Here is a 17,772-nt window from a genome sequence, read left to right as displayed (position 1 = left end):
ATAACACAGATACACATTTACAGCTAGAGGCAATTTAGAGTAGCCAGTCCACCTACTGGCAGTTTATTTTGAGATGGGAGGAAACCCACTCAGACTTGGGGAGAACTCTCAACACAGACCATAATTTGAGTTGAATAGGGAACCTTGGAGTTGTGAGGAGGCAACGCCAGGCGGCACGGTGGTGTAAGTGGTTAGCACGGTTGCCTCACAGCAGGAAGGTTCTGGGTTCGAGTCCAGTGGCTGGCGGGGTGTGTGGAGTTTGCATGTTCTCCCCGTGTCTGCATGGGTTTCCTCTGGGTGCGCCGGTTTTCCCCACAGTCCAAAAACATGCGGTTAGGTTAATATGGGACGGCCTTGGACTGAGGTGCCCCAAGTGTGTGATGAATAAAGTTGTGCTTATCCACTGTACCAGAGTGTCAATTACAGCACTGTAAGTACAAATTTAAATATCACAGTACTGTAAACCAAAATCACAAACTTAAAAATGGATTTTTCAACATTAAATTCTTTTCATGGGGAAAATATCACGATGAGTTTTTCTGCATTGTTTTAAGAAACAGAGCTGAAATAATTTCACTGGGAAATCTGTATTAAAGTTAATATTCAAAGCAGAGTGTTTCTGGGTCAAAAAGTATCAATAAAACTCACTCATGTTCCAGTATGCAAATGCAGATAATGTAACACCAGTTAATTAGGGGAAAGGGTTGTATATGGTCTGGCTGTTTCCAATTTTTGTGTCTGAATTCAATATCTGATAACATAAGTAAATCGGTGAGATCCTGCTAGTATAGTTTGATAGCAGTTTCCTGCCTAAGAATGATGCACACATACAAAAGTGTTAGTAGCTCTCCACTCGTCATCAAGAATCTTTATCTGCTAAATATGAATAAGTAAACCAAACTCATTTCTTCTTCTTCCGTAACTGGTTTATCCTGGTTGTAAACTAATCCTTTCATTTCTTTATCCCTGCTATTTAATAAACACAGAAATCTTTCTTGAAGATGCGTTAAGATAAACGGCTGGTTCTCCTTGTTCCTGCATTTTTTTTAAAATCTGTATTTGTTTTCCCACATCGATATCAAATACATTATGCATTTTAATGTCATTTTCACTTGGGTCATGTCACTCACAGAAAGACACTCGGCATTATTTATTTGTGCATTCTGGTCGTTTTTCACAGCTAAATACCCAAAAGACATTGTAGTTGTCTCATCTCATCTCATTATCTGTAGCCGCTTTATCCTTCTACAGGGTCGCAGGCAAGCTGGAGCCTATCCCAGCTGACTACGGGCAAAAGGCAGGGTACACCCTGGACAAGTCGCCAGGTCATCACAGGGCTGACACATAGACAACCATTCACACCTACGGTCAATTTAGAGTCACCAGTTAACCTAACCTGCATGTCTTTGGACTGTGGGGGAAACCGGAGCACCCGGAGGAAACCCACGCGGACACGGGGAGAACATGCAAACTCCGCACAGAAAGGCCCTCGCCGGCCCCGGGGCTCGAACCCGGACCTTCTTGCTGTGAGGCGACAGCGCTAACCACTACACCACCGTGCCGCCCATTGTAGTTGTGCCCTCAATAAAATCTAAATGTCATTGGCTGTATAAAACAATCTGTATAAAACGTGAAAGTTTTGACCCCGACCAGTCATCTTTCATGTCCTTGTGTGTTGTCAGGTCAAGAAATTATTAGTTATGACTATCAAATAGGGCAGCACGGTGGTGTAGTGGTTAGCGCTGTCTCCTCACAGCAAGAAGGTCCAGGTTTGAGTCCCGTGGCCGGCGAGGGCCTTTGCGGAGTTTGCATGTTCTCCCTGTGTCCGCGTGGGTTTCCTCTGGGTGCTCCGGTTTCCCCCACAGTCCAAAGACATGCAGGTTAGGTTAACTGGTGACTCTAAATTGACCGTAGGTGTGAATGTGAGTGTGAATGGTTGTCTGTGTCAGCCCTGTGATGACCTGGCGACTTGTCCAGGGTGTACCCCACCTTTCAACTGTAGTCAGCTGGGATAGGCTCCAGCTTGCCTGCGACCCTGTAGAACAGGATAAAGCGGCTAGAGATAATGAGATGAGATGAGACTATCAAATAACACGTCATAGGAGTAGTCAAAAATAGGTGCGGAACAAAAAAATTGTGGCATGCTAGACTTTTCACCAGGGTGTTGTGGGGTTCTCCCAGATGCCATATTCCTGTTCTTCCATTGCCAAGCTCCAAGGCCTGTTCATCATCTTGCCATCTGTTTTCAGGCCCAACACTGGAAATTTGTGGGTCACCATGATATCATGAAAAAATTTTGTCAAAATCGGGCTGAATTTGTGTAATCTGATCCCAGATTTAGAAAAAGTAGATTACACTGAAGTTACTGTATCAAACTGGCAATAATCAAGTGTGAGTAGGGTGCAGCTAACAGAGCTGCTCGTGAGTTAATCCCCCAAAACCGGTTGGGTAAGACCAACACCCTTCTTTTTAATATAACAAAATCATCAAATTGTTTAATCAGAAATAATTTTAAAAAATGGTTTGCACAATTGGGCGGCACGGTGGTGTAGTGGTTAACACTGTCACTTCACAGCAAGAAGATCCGGGTTTGAGCCCCGTGGCCGGCGAGGGCCTTTCTGTGTGGAGTTTGCATGTTCTCCCCGTGTCCGCATGGGTTTCCTCCGGGTGCTCCGGTTTCCCCCACAGTCCAAAGACATGCAGGTTAGGTTAACTGGTGACTCTAAATTGACCGTAGGTGTGAATGTGAGTGTGAATGGTTGTCTGTGTCTATGTGTCAGCCCTGTGATGACCTGGCGACTTGTCCAGGGTGTACCCCGCCTTTCGCCCGTAGTCAGCTGGGATAGGCTCCAGCTTGCCTGCGACCCTGTAGAACAGGATAAAGCGGCTAGAGATAATGAGATGAGATGAGATGTTTGTTTTTTGTTACATATGGCATTACTGGAGTTGTTCTTTACACTAAAGGATTAAATTGAGTTCATAGAGAAAGGGCAAACTGTAATGTTACTGAATGTGTAGGCGGTATTAAACGGAAGGGAGATAAACAGCATGAACGTTCATTCTTCGTTCCAACAGTCCTTAATACACTTGCGAACTGACATGATGTTGAAACCCTCGTCAGAACGTGTATCAGATATGCTGGGCACTACAACCAACGCTTCCGGCAACCTGTGTTATGTTATCGCGAGACGTCAGCAAATCTCGCGAGATACAGAAAGCTTCCTCCTGGTTGGAGAGCTGCTTCCTGTACCGGATTCTTTTTTTTTTTTCTTTCCCCCTGCAAAATTTCTAAAAGTGTTCATAGGGAATTTTGAGCGCAAGTCGGGCCTTCGAAAGCACAGCTTTTGGGATGATTTAATCCTGCAACCCCTGGGTGAAAAAGAGGGAGCCGCTGTGCTGGGACAGAGGCCTAAAAGCTGTCATCTGTCCGAAGACGCGAACCGGATCCCGAGCCGAGTCAGGCTCCAGGGTGAACTGGGAGAAACATTACAGTCATGACTTGGGCTCAAAGCTTCTTCCAGGTCGTACACTAGAGCATTTTGCTGGTAAAGAGGTTTTGCGTTCGACCAATGTTTACCTGTTTGTGTAGGAGCAGCTTCTCTGGTCTTCTTGTCCTCCGCCTGCTTGCCTGACTATGGCAGACTCGACTAACTAAGCCTTCCGAACTGATAGTGGAGAATATTGTATCATTGGAAGGGAATTAACTCGCTGTCGTTGCTTTTCTCGGTAAAAGAAAAGATCTTGTAGTCAATCATGGCTCCGAAGAAACCCCGACCAGGCCCATTGAACATAACACCTACAGGAGAGGGACAGCCGTCCACCAACGCTGATACTGCATCAGAGTGAGTATTTAACACCACTGCTGTAGCAGCTGATCCAGGAGATCCTAGTTCTAGTCTGGGGTTAGCCAAATGTTTTTAGAGAAGCAGCTTTAGGACCAAACTGTGGGTGGTAGAAAAGGGCAACTGGACTTGCTTGAAGATTCTTGAAAACGTTTCACCTCTCATCCGATAGGCTTCCTCAGTTCTGTCTGACTAATAAGGAGTATCAGGTATTTATCCTCTCATGGATCAGAATCAGGGTGGCACGGTGGTGTCGTGGTTAGCGCTGTCGCCTCACAGCAAGAAGGTCCGGGTTCGAGCCCAGTAGCCGGCGAGGGCCTTTCTGTGCGGAGTTTGCATGTTATGTCCTTGTGGGTTTCCTCTGGTTTCCCCCACAGTCCAAAGACATGCAGGTTAGGTTAACTGGTGACTCTAAATTGACCGTAGGTGTGAATGTGAGTGTGAATGGTTGTCTCTGTGTCAGCCCTGTGATGACCTGGCGACTTGTCCAGGGTGTACCCCGCCTTTCGCCCGTAGTCAGCTGGGATAGGCTCCAGCTTGCCTGCAACCCTGTAGAACAGGATAAAGCGGTTAGAGATAATGAGATGGGATCAGAATCAGAATTCTGATGTCGTTGAGGCATCATGTTGGTGTGGGTCACTGGAGGCTGGGTGTGAGGAGTTAAAGAAGCCATTTTTGTCAACCTGGAACGGCCATCGCTGAACAGAGGTGGGGGTCTAAGACATCATTTATCAACCATCTACAATGCGGTCTTGGGCACTCTTCCCAGACGGCTGGGTGCACGCCAAGACCCAGCTGTTTTCGGTGACTCACAGGAGGACAGAGAGAGTCAGTTTTCCATTGACCGGGCAATCATTTGATCACCCTAATGACTCGCCGTTCACACCCAGCCTCCAGTGACCCGCACCAACATGATGCCTCAACGACCGTAGATGAGCTTGTCATCAGAATTCTGATTCTGATCCATGAGAGGATAAATATCTGATACTCCTTAAGGCCAATCTATGCTGACAACGCAGTCCTCGCAGATGGTGTCTGCATAGCCCCCCCCCTTCGCAGACGCTCTGCGCGCACCTCCCAAAAATTGTGACCACCGCAGAAGCCTCGCAGACAGCGTCGCAGACAAGAGGGCTCTGATTGGTCCACTCTACATCCGCTGTACACGCACTTCCGCTTCCCTACTTTCCCGGTTTGGTTTGTTTTCACGACCGCCATTTTTAAAAACACGAGCGAAGATGGAGCAGCATGAAGAGCAGTTGATCGAGGAAGTGAGGAAGTACGTACATCTATACGACTCCAGTTCTAGTCATTATAAGTAACCGGAGGATAAACACTCCACTAACCACACCCACCAACTACTCCTAGTGATTTTGCGACTTCGCGCCCCCTTGCGTTGTGGCGGTGAATAACATCGCGCACGCCTATTACTCCCTGCTCAACGATAAATTACAACTGTCTGCGAAAAGCTGTCTGCGAAAGCCTTGTCGCAAGAGCATGCAGAGGCCCTTATTAGTCAGACAGAACTGAGGAAGCCTTTCGGATGAGAGGTGAAATGTTTTCAAGAATCTTCAAGCAAGTCCAGTTGCCCTTTTCTACCACCCACAGTTTACTATGATCTGGATGATTGAGAATCTTCACAGACATCTTTAGGACCAAAAGGTTGCTAGTTCAATTCCCTGGACCAGCAAGAATGGCCCTTGAGAAACGCACCTAACCCCAACCTGCTCTGGGTATGTTGTATGTTTTTCTCTGGATAAGAACATCTGCTAAATGCCACTAATGGGTTCGCATGGTCGCCTCACAGCAAGAAGGTTCTGGGTTTGAACCCAGCAGCCGACGAGGGCCTTTCTGTGTGGAGTTTGCATGTTCTCCCCGTGTCCGCGTGGGTTTCCTCCGGGTGCTCCGGTTTCCACCACAGTCCAAAGACATGCAGGTTCGGTTAATATGGGACGGCCTTGGGCTGAAGTGCCCTTGAGCGAGGCACTTAACTCCGAACTGCTCCCCGGGTGCTGTTAGTATGGCTGCCCACTGCTCTGGGTATGTGTGTGTGTTCATTGTGTTCACTGCTTCAGATGGGTTAAATGCAGGGAGGAAATTTCACAAGTGTGTGATGAATAAAGTTGTGTTTTCTTTCTTTAATGTAATGCAGGGTTCAGGACAGTTTGGTGATTTCCTGCTCTAGTTTAAAACAACACCACTGAGTCCCTGACTATGCTTCATGGACACTCCTTTTCAGAAGCATGGTTCTACACAATACTACCCTCTCAGATCTGTGTTGGGATAGTTACGATCATACGTGTTTGTAGCATAAAATACATCAGTATATACACCAGTGGATCCAGTGATAAACAGTTTGTGAAATAAGTATTCTATTTCCAGTATAGTTCTTCACGTACTTTTTTTTTCCCTTTTCTCATTCCACATTATTGCACTTTTTATGGATAGGAATTTTATGATTTCATTTTCCATGTAGTCGTATTGCATTAATACTAATGTCTGCTCAACATTTTATGCAAATAGCTGCACTGGAAATATGTTTTTAATAGGAAAATAGTTGATGTGCTGAATATTTATTTCCCCCAATGATATCAAATCACCATATACTTGGTATCAAATTGGTGTGTCCTTCCATGTAAGTGTATGTACCGGATTAATCCATAAAGATTTTTTTTTTAACCTGTTGGTTAGAGCGAATCTGGAAGCCTTGCAGAAGAAGCTCGGGGAGCTGGACCTGGATGAGCAGCAGAGGAAGCGTCTCGAAGCCTTCCTCACCCAGAAGGCTCAGGTGGGTGAGCTGAAGGATGACGACTTTGAGTCCATCTGTGAGCTGGGTGCTGGGAACGGAGGAGTGGTCCACAAAGTGTGCCACAAACCCTCCGGACTGGTTATGGCTAGAAAGGTAAAGTGTGTGTTTAGCACGTGTTCTATTTTTGCTGCTTCCAACCGAACGAATCGGCTGACCATGTTCACCATTCTGCTGCAGCTTATTCATTTGGAAATCAAGCCAGCTATCAGGAACCAGATTATCCGTGAGCTGCAGGTGCTGCACGAGTGTAACTCGCCCTACATAGTGGGCTTCTATGGGGCTTTCTACAGTGATGGGGAGATCAGTATCTGTATGGAGCATATGGTGAGTGAGAAGAGAGAAATGAAAGTGAACATGCTAGCAGTATGTTGCTAAAAAGTGTTTAATGCTGTTGAAGGTCTGGAAAAAAAAAATCAGCCTTGGAGAGCTACAATACTGTACGTTTTTGTGTTTTGCCTGATTTGCAGCGTTGGAGTGAGGAAAAACAGTGTACTATTAAACTGAAACAGAGATGAAAAATATAATTGTTAATCTCCACAAGGGACGTGGTAGTTGCTCAGCTTTTCTCCTTTTTTTGTTCTTTTTCAGGATGGAGGCTCGCTGGATCAGGTGCTAAAAGAAGCTAGAAGAATTCCAGAGGAAATTCTGGGGAAAGTTAGTATTGCAGTGAGTATCACTCTGTTCTGCTTATTTTTAACTAGTCCAGGCATCACATCATCATAAGAATTGTTCATTTTCTTGCTTGAGCTCTCATGGAGCCGTAGTTTAAAATGCAGGTTAGCGAACATCTCTGGAGGTGTTTCTTACGTGTTAAAAATGCTAAGGCATCATTTGAATAAACCTGCAAAGGAATTTATATAAAGTATTTATATGGGATGGGGGGGAAAAATCTTAGATGCATCATGATTCTCTCTTGATTGATACACACAAAATATCATAATCTAACATCAGGCTTATAGTACTTGAGTCCAGGACTCCGACTTGAGTCCAACTTGTGCCCTTATTTTAAGGACTCGTGACTCGACTTGGACTTGAGCACTGATGACTCGGACTTGTGCATTAACTGCATTAGGACTTGTGAATTGGAGACGTGGACTTGGATTTTTTCATTTTTTGTAACATGCCTTAAAAATTTAGCATAAGATATTTATATCTACAATAATTTTTGTATTAATTTCGTGCAAGAGCGTCACACCTGTACACCTTAGTGCATGCGCCAGATAGACTCTCGGGTGCGCTTCGGACAGCGCACGTGCGTGCTGTAAACAACTCGCACCTGCACAGGATTAAGGCGCAGTCAGTGCGCCTGTATAAAAACTGTGAAAGTGCACTTAGTTTGCGAAGTATTGAGTTGCGTTACTGACACATTACTGAGCCTTATTTCCTTGTTTGGTTTCCTGATTTCCTGTTTCTTGTCTTTTTGATTCTGCCGAGTCTACGATAACCTGTTTGTGCCTCGGTCGACCTATTGCCTGTCTTACGATTTTGCCTGCCGTTCTGGATTGTTTACCTGTCTTCACTTGTATTAATAAACACACCTTCTGCACTTGCATCCGTCTCCCAACCATCTCTGACCGAATACTTCACACCCTGACAAATCCCCCTTTTCCACCAAAGCAGTTCCAGGGGCCAGTGCTTAGTTTGGAACCGGGTTTTCTGTTTCCACTGACAAAGAACTGGCTCTGGGGCCAGAAAAACCGGTTCCAGGCTAGCACCAACTCTCTGCTGGGCCAGAGGAAAGAACCGCTTACGTCAGCGGGGGGGCGGAGTTGTTAAGACCGTGAAAGATCGCCATTTTTAAGCGACGAGAAGCAGTAGCTGTACAAACGCGAAGTCATTTATTATTGTTGTTGTTGCTGCTGCTTCTTCCGTGTTGTTTTTGCTTTGATATTCGCGCCAAGGTTTATGTAAACGTAGCAACGTAACTGACGTATACAGCGACGTAACTGACGTATACAGCAACGTAATGACGTGGCTCCGCTTAGCACCGCGAGCTATGGAAAAGCAAACTGGTTCTCAGCTGGCTCGCAAGTTGAACGAGTTGTGAACCAGCACCAGCACTGGCCCCGAACCAGCCCTGGAACTGATTTGGTGGAAAAGGGGTAAAAGAGAATGCATATTCACCTGTTCATACGTCATGCTCAGGAACAAACTAATGTTTATGGCGCTAAAACAGCCACCGTCAAATGGTGCAGTTGGAGTCTTGGACTCGACTCGGATCAATAGTAGACTCAACTTTTTTTTTTTTTTATGACTTCGGCTCGACTCGGACTTGAACACTGGGGACTCGAGGCTGGACTCGGACTCGCGGTTTAGTGACTTATATATATGAGAGAGAGAACATAACACTTTCTTTTGGTTGATAAAATAATGCAGTACGATAAACTATTTCTGATGAATAATGGAAAACATCAAGCATAATGTTTTTCATCATGGATTAAACTGATGGTATGTTTCAGAAGTAGTGTAATTGATTTTAGTGGCAAAATGCTTAATGTAGTTTATCGAAATCAAACAGTAGATATGCATGAAATTGCATAAAGAATTGATTTATAATTGCTTTCTGAGTGAAAAGCGAATCTGTTTGTGACATCTCGGGATTTCTAGCTGTATTTCAAAGCAAAATGCAAAATGATTCTTTCATTTAAGGCGAATATAATTTAATCATAATGTGTCTCATGTATGAAATGTTTAATTTATTTGAAAATATCTTGTAAATAATGACTTGGCTCATTTGGTCCATACAGTGAAGAAAGAAAGAGACTATATAAGGAGTGTTTGGCTGTTATTTAAAATAGATTTATTTATTGATTTGTTCCACAGGTACTCAGAGGACTTGCCTATCTACGGGAGAAGCACCAAATTATGCACAGAGGTACTTTTGCAGGAACATTCCAAAGAAATGTTTGTGAATCTGCATGCGTGTACATGTGCAAGTTGATACTCGATTGCTCAGGCAGGAAATGAGCATATCGATACACATCATTTAGACACACTCTAGTCGTTTCAGTGCTATGAGTAGATCATTTGACTTGACATGTTATACAGAAACTATGTAATCTGTCCAAGCTTTTTAAGATATTTATCTATAATTTAAATGCATGATCAGCATATGTATTTGAAAATTAGTAAGCTTTGGACACATTTAAAGTTTGAGACAGTTTTTTTACCAAAACTCTTCTCTATACATAGTAGGTGCATTTGCAGAAACTTGAAACCAGGCCTCCAATAGAAGATATTTCTAGAATGGATATAATATTTGTTTATTTAAAAACAGGATAAACATGGTCCGTATACATCCGTCCATCCATTATCTGTAGCCGCTTATCTTGTTCTACAGGGTCGCAGGCAAGCTGGAGCCTATCCCAGCTGACTGTGGGCGAGAGGCGGGGTACACCCTGGACAAGTCGCCAGGTTATCGCAGGGCTAGTCAATATACAGCACTATGTAAAAGGCCAAATTCTGTTTAAAGCAATTTATCTGGGCAGCAGGAGTTTGTCTGTACATATATTGTGCAACAAATATATTAATATTTGTGATGTGGCAAAATCATGGCACTCCGGGCATTGGATTTGTTAAATTTCTCCACCAACTCATCTGATTAAACTTAAACATTGATAGCCAAGCAAGGTGAAGTTAAATGTGGAAAATATAATTTGTATATTGGATGATCATCGCTATACCAGTGTGCCTCTAGGGGAAAATAGTTCAGCTGACATACTGACACATGCGTCATTATAGCTTAGTTTCAATAAAGATATTGTCAGCGAGCAACTGCCCACCAAACTGGTCTTTTGAGATGCAGTCAAACTGCCATCAAGACGTACGAAGAAAACTGGACAAGTTATGGGCAGAAAAATACAGCGAAAGGTCCAAAAACTGTCTGCATCTTAAAGGTCATTTCCTTAAGGGACTGAAACAAATCCAGTCAGATCCTTTCTTGGCACCTGGCAGAGTCACCTGGCACCAAAGTCGATGTGAAAAGTTGTCTTGCAAGAAATGGTTTTAAAGGGTGTGTTGTAAAATGAAAACGCAGAAAAAAATGTAGTACATTAGTGGCACAATATGACGAATGAGAAGACTTCATTAGAAGACGAACCAGGAGACATGTTATTTATATGTATCTCCATACAGATACATTTGAGGTGCCAGTATAGCAGGAAAAACTTGAGAATTCCTGGCTGATTGTTTATGAAACATGGAGTTGGCTTTGTCATGGTCTGGGGTGCATTTCAACCAATGATGTCGGGGATCTGCTCAAAAACAATACATGATAAATGATCAGCATACTAGAACGACTACAGAAACCCAATTAAGACCTTCTTGGAGTGGAAGTCCAAAGGGACACTTACAGTATTAAGTCAGCCACCTCAAAACCCTGACCTCAACATAACTGAAACTGCGTGGGAGCCTTTGGATGGGGGGAGAAGGAGCCAAGTGCTTTATGAAAGTTGGAAGAATGTACCACTGCACTACTTCATTATGTATCCTAAACTATTTTAAATAACCAAAAAAAAAAAAAAACTCGTATTCTAATAAACATTTGCTATTAAGATAAATTGCATTAAAATAATTCTCAGATTTTATATATAGTATAGTTTAATGGGTTTTGTTATTTAAAGCATATGTTTCATTTTATTACTAAAAACTGCTAGTCTTGATTTGGTGCTTCAAAACAAATCAGTTTTTAATCCAATACCTTTTCCTGTCAGTAGACCGACTTGGGTAAGAATTATTGGAGTCGAAGTACTTCATATAGTTTGTACAGTAAAATGCAAATTAGTTTGTAGTGCTCTTGTGTTCCCTGTTGGTTGCCAGCTGTGGTTGCAGATCTGGAATCAGTGTAAACAAGATTAGAACTATTGGGAGCGCCAAATGGCAAAACATTTGCCTTATAGCTCAAAATGCTCCTGCAAATGTGGTGGGTTTTTCCTGGAAAGTTGTGGGAATCAAAACCATTGGCCAACTTGCATTTCACATATTAAGGCTGTCGAGAGGTTTTTCTTCATCGCGCTCCTTTTTATCCTTATCCTCTTTTTGTTCTTACTATTTTTTTTTTTTTTTCTGTTGACGTAACAGTTGTCCAAAAATTTCCTGGCCCACTAACATTGAAACATATATTTATGATGCGTTGCTTTTGTACTTGACGCAAAGCAACTACTTTTTCTTCTTAAATTGGTTATCATGCTCCAGCCAAAGTTTTACAAGCACAAATACTTGTGCATTTATATCACTATGATGGATGTGTTCACATCCATGACCATCTCCTACATGAAAAATAGCGATGCAGATTGTGGCTGTGAATTAATGTGACAATAAACTTAAACTCACTATATTTCCAAAGGTTATGCAGGTCATGACCCTCATTTTAAATAAGAAAATTAACAACATCTTTCTTGAATTGGTGGTGGAGTGCCTAGGCACCCTTCTCTATTAGCCATTGGTTAATGGTTTGCCTTCTTTGAGTGACTCTATGAAACAAGACGATACGTGAACTCAAAATGGCTGACTGGATGTCACTGAAGCTATGTAAGGGTTTGGAGGAGCCAGGTTAGAGCCGAACAAGCTCATGAGGGACACCCAGATCTGTAGCTGTGCTGTTGTGACATGGAGAGTCAGCAAGTGAGTGCAGAACTGTCTGAGAGCCTGGCCGGTAATTATGGCTTTGCAGATGTGATTATATGGCGGCCGCGCCCTGCAACCCCCTCTATTCTTATTTTTGAATCACCTCTCTTTCCCACTTGTTTGAACTCTCCCTTTGGAATGCTGATCTGGAGGGGGGTCTTATGGAGGACTTGCAACAGGTTGTGGGTTGTAGTTCAGTATAGAACGTAACCGTTGGCTGGAAAAGTTGTCAGACATATTGCTTGTTACTACTGTGTAGGGATGCACAAATTTGGTTCCAATTCCCAGTGCTGAACTTGGTACTGATACCTGCGTTTCTGTTATGTCTCGAGGCAAAAAGATCTCAGGTGTGAGTTTATTTCTCCTACAAGGGTAATAAGAAGGTGAAAATGCTTGCCATCAGAGGCAGCTTACGTTTTGTCAGCTATATAGGCCTGCTTATGCAGGACTGCTTGTGAAATGTTTTTCTGGTCGAATATCTGGCACAGACTAGGACGCCTGGAGTGAAGCTGGAGGAAAAGGGCCAGGTGGTGGGATTTGAGCCTTGGCACTCTTAGCCTCCCTACTCCTTCTTATCCCTTTTCATCCATCCATTTCACCTACATTCACTCTCTCTGTTGTGCTTTGGCTCCTGCAGACGTGAAGCCCTCCAACATCCTGGTGAACTCGCGCGGTGAAATCAAGCTGTGCGACTTTGGCGTGAGCGGCCAGCTCATCGACTCCATGGCCAATTCCTTTGTGGGAACGCGCTCGTACATGTCGGTGAGTCAGACCTCTCTCTCTCTTCCCCCACCCTCCCAGTCCTGCCCCCGCCTTGCCAGAAACTAAGCCCATGCCCAACAACACAGTATGGGGTGCGGAGGCAGCCACTGCTAGCTCGGCCCAGTCCTGCGTTTTTGACGCTATTTTGGCTGTTTGTAATTTTATGTTTTCCTGCCTTGACAGCCGGAGAGGCTCCAGGGCACTCACTATTCTGTGCAGTCGGATGTGTGGAGCATGGGCCTGTCACTGGTAGAGCTGGCTATTGGCCGCTACCCCATACCCCCGCCTGACGCTAAGGAGCTGGAGGCCATCTTTGGGCGACCTGTGCTAGATGGAACAGGGACAGAGGGACACAGCACGTCCCCAAGACCCAGGCCTCCAGGACGCCCCATTAGTGGTAAGAGTACACATCTGTCCTCCATTATTAAAGTAAATTTGGTCTTTAATTAATTTAGGCAATTCTGTAATTTAACTTCTCCCAATTATTGTAACCATATTGGTGAAATAATTGCAAAACTGGTGGTGTTTCGATTAATGCTAATAATTATTATATATTCCTTACGTTTTTGTTTGCTTCATCCATAATGACTGGATCTGTAATTACATTGCATTTGATTTGTCCCTAGTGTACCAGAGACACCTTGGAGATTACTATACAAATATAAAGCTATATAGAGATTATGGAGCTGTAAAATATATAAGGCGATTTAGTTGACTCATGTGAAATGCTTTTCTCCAAAGGACATGGAATGGACAGCAGGCCGGCCATGGCTATATTTGAGCTACTGGACTACATTGTCAATGAGGTCAGGAAAAACTGCATAGTGTACAACTTTTCTTCCTTGTGTTATTTCATGCATTTTTTTTTTTCCATTTTGCACTGCTGCTCAATATCACCTTCTTTTGCTTTTTCTTTCCATCCCTCCATTTTCCACAGCCCCCACCTAAGCTGCCACATGGTGTATTTACCTCAGACTTCCAGGAGTTTGTGACAAAATGGTGAGTTCCATTTGTTCGGTCTTGTCAGAATTGGCATTTTTGGATGGCTAAAATGGCTCGCCTGCACTCCGGAGTGCCTTCTTTTTCTTGCCGTATTCTTACGCATTCACTCGGAATCTTGTATTTAAATGAAAAACGCAGCAGTCATTTTGCGTCCTCTATTTTTACAATGATAAAGGCTGTAGTTTTGTGGTCAAATTGCTCCCTACCCAAGAGGATTTCATTTTGACTCCCTTTGTTTCACAGCCTCATCAAGAACCCCGCTGACAGAGCTGACCTGAAGATGTTAATGGTGCTTGTTTTCTTCTTTCCTTTTTTTGGTGGCTATAGATGATGAATTAATACAAAGCAATCCAATTATTTTAAACACCATTACATTCACATACTGAATGCTACCGTGCTCGTTATAATTTACCCTATAGTTGGTCGTATGAGTCAGGGTCATTTTAGTAACTATGACTTGTGTTTCAGAAGAGTTGAATTGATCACTTGTCATTTCTTGGTAGAACTTTGCAATTAAATATAAGTAAGGTGTGTCTCAAGGCCTCCTCTTTTGCTGTTGCAGGGCCACACGTTTATTAAGCGTGCAGAAGTGGATGAGGTGGACTTTGCTGGCTGGTTGTGCAGAACCATGGGTCTGAATCAGCCAAGCACTCCCACTCGCACCTCTGAATGAACTCCCGTCCAGCCATGCACACTGTCCCTGTCACCCTGTCTGCACCTTCCTGTTCTCCCCTCTGTTCTTTTTCCCTGCTTGTTAAGCCTGGCCAACTCACTTCTCCTTGTTCCTCCTCACTTACTGTATCATTGCAACAGGACTTTCTGCAGGTACTGGTTTATTAGAGGTCGTGTTTGTCATCGGTACAACTGTCCGTTTTAATTGAATTTAGGTTCAAACATGCTTTGCCTTGCATTAACAGCGTATTTAAGATCTCCGAGCAGTTATTCTGGAATGTTTCAGGTATGGCATTAGAGCACTGGGTGTATACTGTATCATGCATATTTTTACTATGATTTTTCAGGTGTCTCATTTTGCACTCCGGTTTAAATGCTACGCAGTGATCGTGTGAGTGTCCCTGCATAAAAACTGGCCTAATGCATAAAATCTGGTCAAATTCTGTTCCAGAAGATACAGTTCTATTCTACTCTATCTTGTGTCGAACAGTTTTAAACCAAAGAGGGCTACTGCAAATTACACTGATTTTTATTATTATTATTTTTTAATTTATGGGCTGGATAATGTCTATAAAGATGAAGCTGATTTTGCTACTCCTACATGCATCTATGGTGATGCAAAGTCTGAGACATTGCAAGACCAGGATGTTTGACAACATATCAGTCATTGATTCTTTTACATTTAGAGATTTAAACAGCTTCTGGCATCCTCTGCCTTAAAATTGTTGATTTTCAAAGAAAATGAAGTATATCCACTGTAAAACAATATTATAACTATTCCAAAATGAGGAACTGGAGCTCATCTGTATTTTATTGCAGAAAGAAACTTGTCTTTCTGTCTGCAGTAAAAGAGAACACATTTACTGTCACCAGCTATTTCTATATTATACAGAGGGGCACTTTTTTTCTTTTTTCCTTCCTTAAATCCTTTTTTAAATGGCTGTATCTGATGCTTAGGTTTGTCATCTGAATTCTTTATAATGCTGTAACTTTTTTCACCGTGTGGTATTTTGGGGAAGACATTTTTATTCTTTGATGTCGTCCCCTGCCCCCCCCCCCCCCCCCCCACACACACACACACACACAACCTACACACAGAGAGAAATTTTCGCTATATAAATGAACCAGGATTGGACTCCAAGTTACAGCTGACAATCCAAACATTGGAATGTGCACAGACTACATCCTCAACAAGCTCTGTTTAATACAAGTTAATAAAGAATTTGCATAGTACACAGTTCACGAAGTTGTGATAAATGTGACCTACTATGCAATCAAATGTAAATTTGCGTAAAAGCACAGAGTTAGTGGATGACTGAGGTGAGGTAAGGTAAGCGCGTAGGGCCATTGGCTGCTGACAGGGCTTGGCTGTGTGTCCTTTACCTTCTTTTCAATATTCAGTTTCTTGAAAATACTGTGGGGCATAGTATAGGCATATAAATAGTTTTTTTTTTTTTTTTGAGAAACCGAATATAATGTTGGACCTATATTGCAATCATACCTGACATTCACCTCCAAACAAATGAATGCAGATGCACATGTGTATAAATATATATACGGTACTGCTGGTACTGTGTCATAGTCTTAAAAAAAAAAAAGCCGCCTTTGGTTCTTTTTTTTCCATTCATGTAGGAAAAATTGGAGTCATTTTATTAATATTATAATATGAAATTTGTTGAATACAATTCTAATACATGAATAAAATCTTATTTGTGAATCAAAGTTTCCACTAAATAGCAAGATTTATTTTTTTGTTGAAGTTACTTTTGTTGATATTTCTTTGCACCAATTACTTATTAATGAACATGTGTTTGTGTAACGAAGGGAGAGTCACTGCCAAACTACATTTTTGTCCTGTTCCAACTACCAAAAACCACACCTGAGTCAGGTAAATTGCTTCCAAACATGTTGGGAGATGGTATTGCTCAATCAGACAAACTAGCTTTTAAAGAAAAGAAAACACTGATGTAGATTATTAATATCAATATTTTACATTTCTGTTTCCTTAAACACGTTATTTTTAAACATCTGTTTTGTTGGGTTTAATTTGTAATATCATCAGAATGCATCCCTTTTTAAATGCATCTTTCAAATAAGCATCAGTTCCCTTCTCTGGTTCCTTCCTCTAGTCATGTTCCACTTTTAAATCTCAAATAATTATTGAAATATTTAAGCACTTTCACAACATAATTTCTATCCACCTCATCTGTGCAATATAGCTGCAAAAGAGAGACGGGGAGAGAGACCGTGTGTTTGGTGAGGCATTAGCCATGGATTATTTATGGGCATGTGTGCGCAATATCACAAACGGACATATGGAACATATTCCTGTACTGAAAAAAAGACCAAGTGTTTATAAAACAATATTGGGTAACATGAGTCATTCTGTTAGTTGCTTAAACCTTTTCTAAAATTTTAGTGGCATTGATGTGTGATCAGGCTGAACTGAAGCCCTTGTCTTTACAGTTCTAGGTTGGTAACCCATAACGCTAGCCACACATGTAACCATGGTTCTCTGAATACCAGATAACCAGCAAACCTTGTTGTATATGTGTGAAAATCATCTGGATAACCTACAGTGCCACAATGTCATGAGGAACAGACCCATCTTAGGACTCGGTAGAAGTGTTTTTAGATGACTGCCTCACTCATGCCACTAGGAGGTGAGACTATAACCTGGTGAAAGTTCAGTGATTTCCCAGGTAGTAGCACCTTTTTTGACACAATTCTCATAGAGTGGCATGTGATGACACTCACCACCCAGTAAGCCAGTCTCTGCTTAGACTCGGCAGCCACGTGTATCTTTCCTCCGTGGCAGACAAACGGTACTGGATGGCCACGGTTCAGTCCAAGTGGGGTGTGCACAACAGAAAATGCTTTGCAAATCTGGCTTCACATAATGCTGCAAGATTTGGCAAAAAGGCAGTTTGTTAAAGACACCCCATATCAGTTTTACATGTTGCACTGACTTGTACAGAGGGTCTTCAGGGACTCCAGCACAAGGAGGAGATGACACACTAGGCTCTAGTGAGAATTGTGGTGGATGGAAGTGTCTCACCCCTT

General features: G+C 42.7%; 1 protein-coding gene across 1 annotated transcript; it reads left to right on the top strand.

Moving 5' to 3' along the window:
• Nucleotides 1–3,205: 3,205 nt before the first annotated feature.
• map2k2a (mitogen-activated protein kinase kinase 2a) lies at nucleotides 3,206–16,431 on the top strand. The gene is made up of 11 exons (XM_060941463.1): nucleotides 3,206–3,842; nucleotides 6,531–6,741; nucleotides 6,826–6,972; nucleotides 7,237–7,314; nucleotides 9,472–9,523; nucleotides 12,911–13,035; nucleotides 13,219–13,432; nucleotides 13,777–13,841; nucleotides 13,973–14,034; nucleotides 14,281–14,326; nucleotides 14,600–16,431. Exons 1-11 carry the CDS (start codon nucleotides 3,754–3,756, stop codon nucleotides 14,708–14,710), a joined length of 1,200 nt encoding a protein of 399 aa, XP_060797446.1. The 5' UTR covers nucleotides 3,206–3,753; the 3' UTR covers nucleotides 14,711–16,431.
• The last annotated feature ends 1,341 nt before the right edge of the window (nucleotides 16,432–17,772 follow it).

This window comes from Neoarius graeffei, chromosome 15, assembly GCF_027579695.1.
Source record: "Neoarius graeffei isolate fNeoGra1 chromosome 15, fNeoGra1.pri, whole genome shotgun sequence".
Lineage (NCBI taxonomy): Eukaryota > Metazoa > Chordata > Actinopteri > Siluriformes > Ariidae > Neoarius > Neoarius graeffei.
This window is presented reverse-complemented; position numbering and strand designations above follow the sequence as displayed.

Coding starts and splice junctions, on each gene's coding strand:
- map2k2a (XM_060941463.1), top strand. CDS start 3,754: ATGGCTCCGAAGAAACCCCGACCAGGCCCATTGAACATAACACCTACA. Junction 6,742..6,825: donor GACTGGTTATGGCTAGAAAG/GTAAAGTGTGTG, acceptor ATTCTGCTGCAG/CTTATTCATTTGGAAATCAA. Junction 14,327..14,599: donor CTGACCTGAAGATGTTAATG/GTGCTTGTTTTC, acceptor TTGCTGTTGCAG/GGCCACACGTTTATTAAGCG.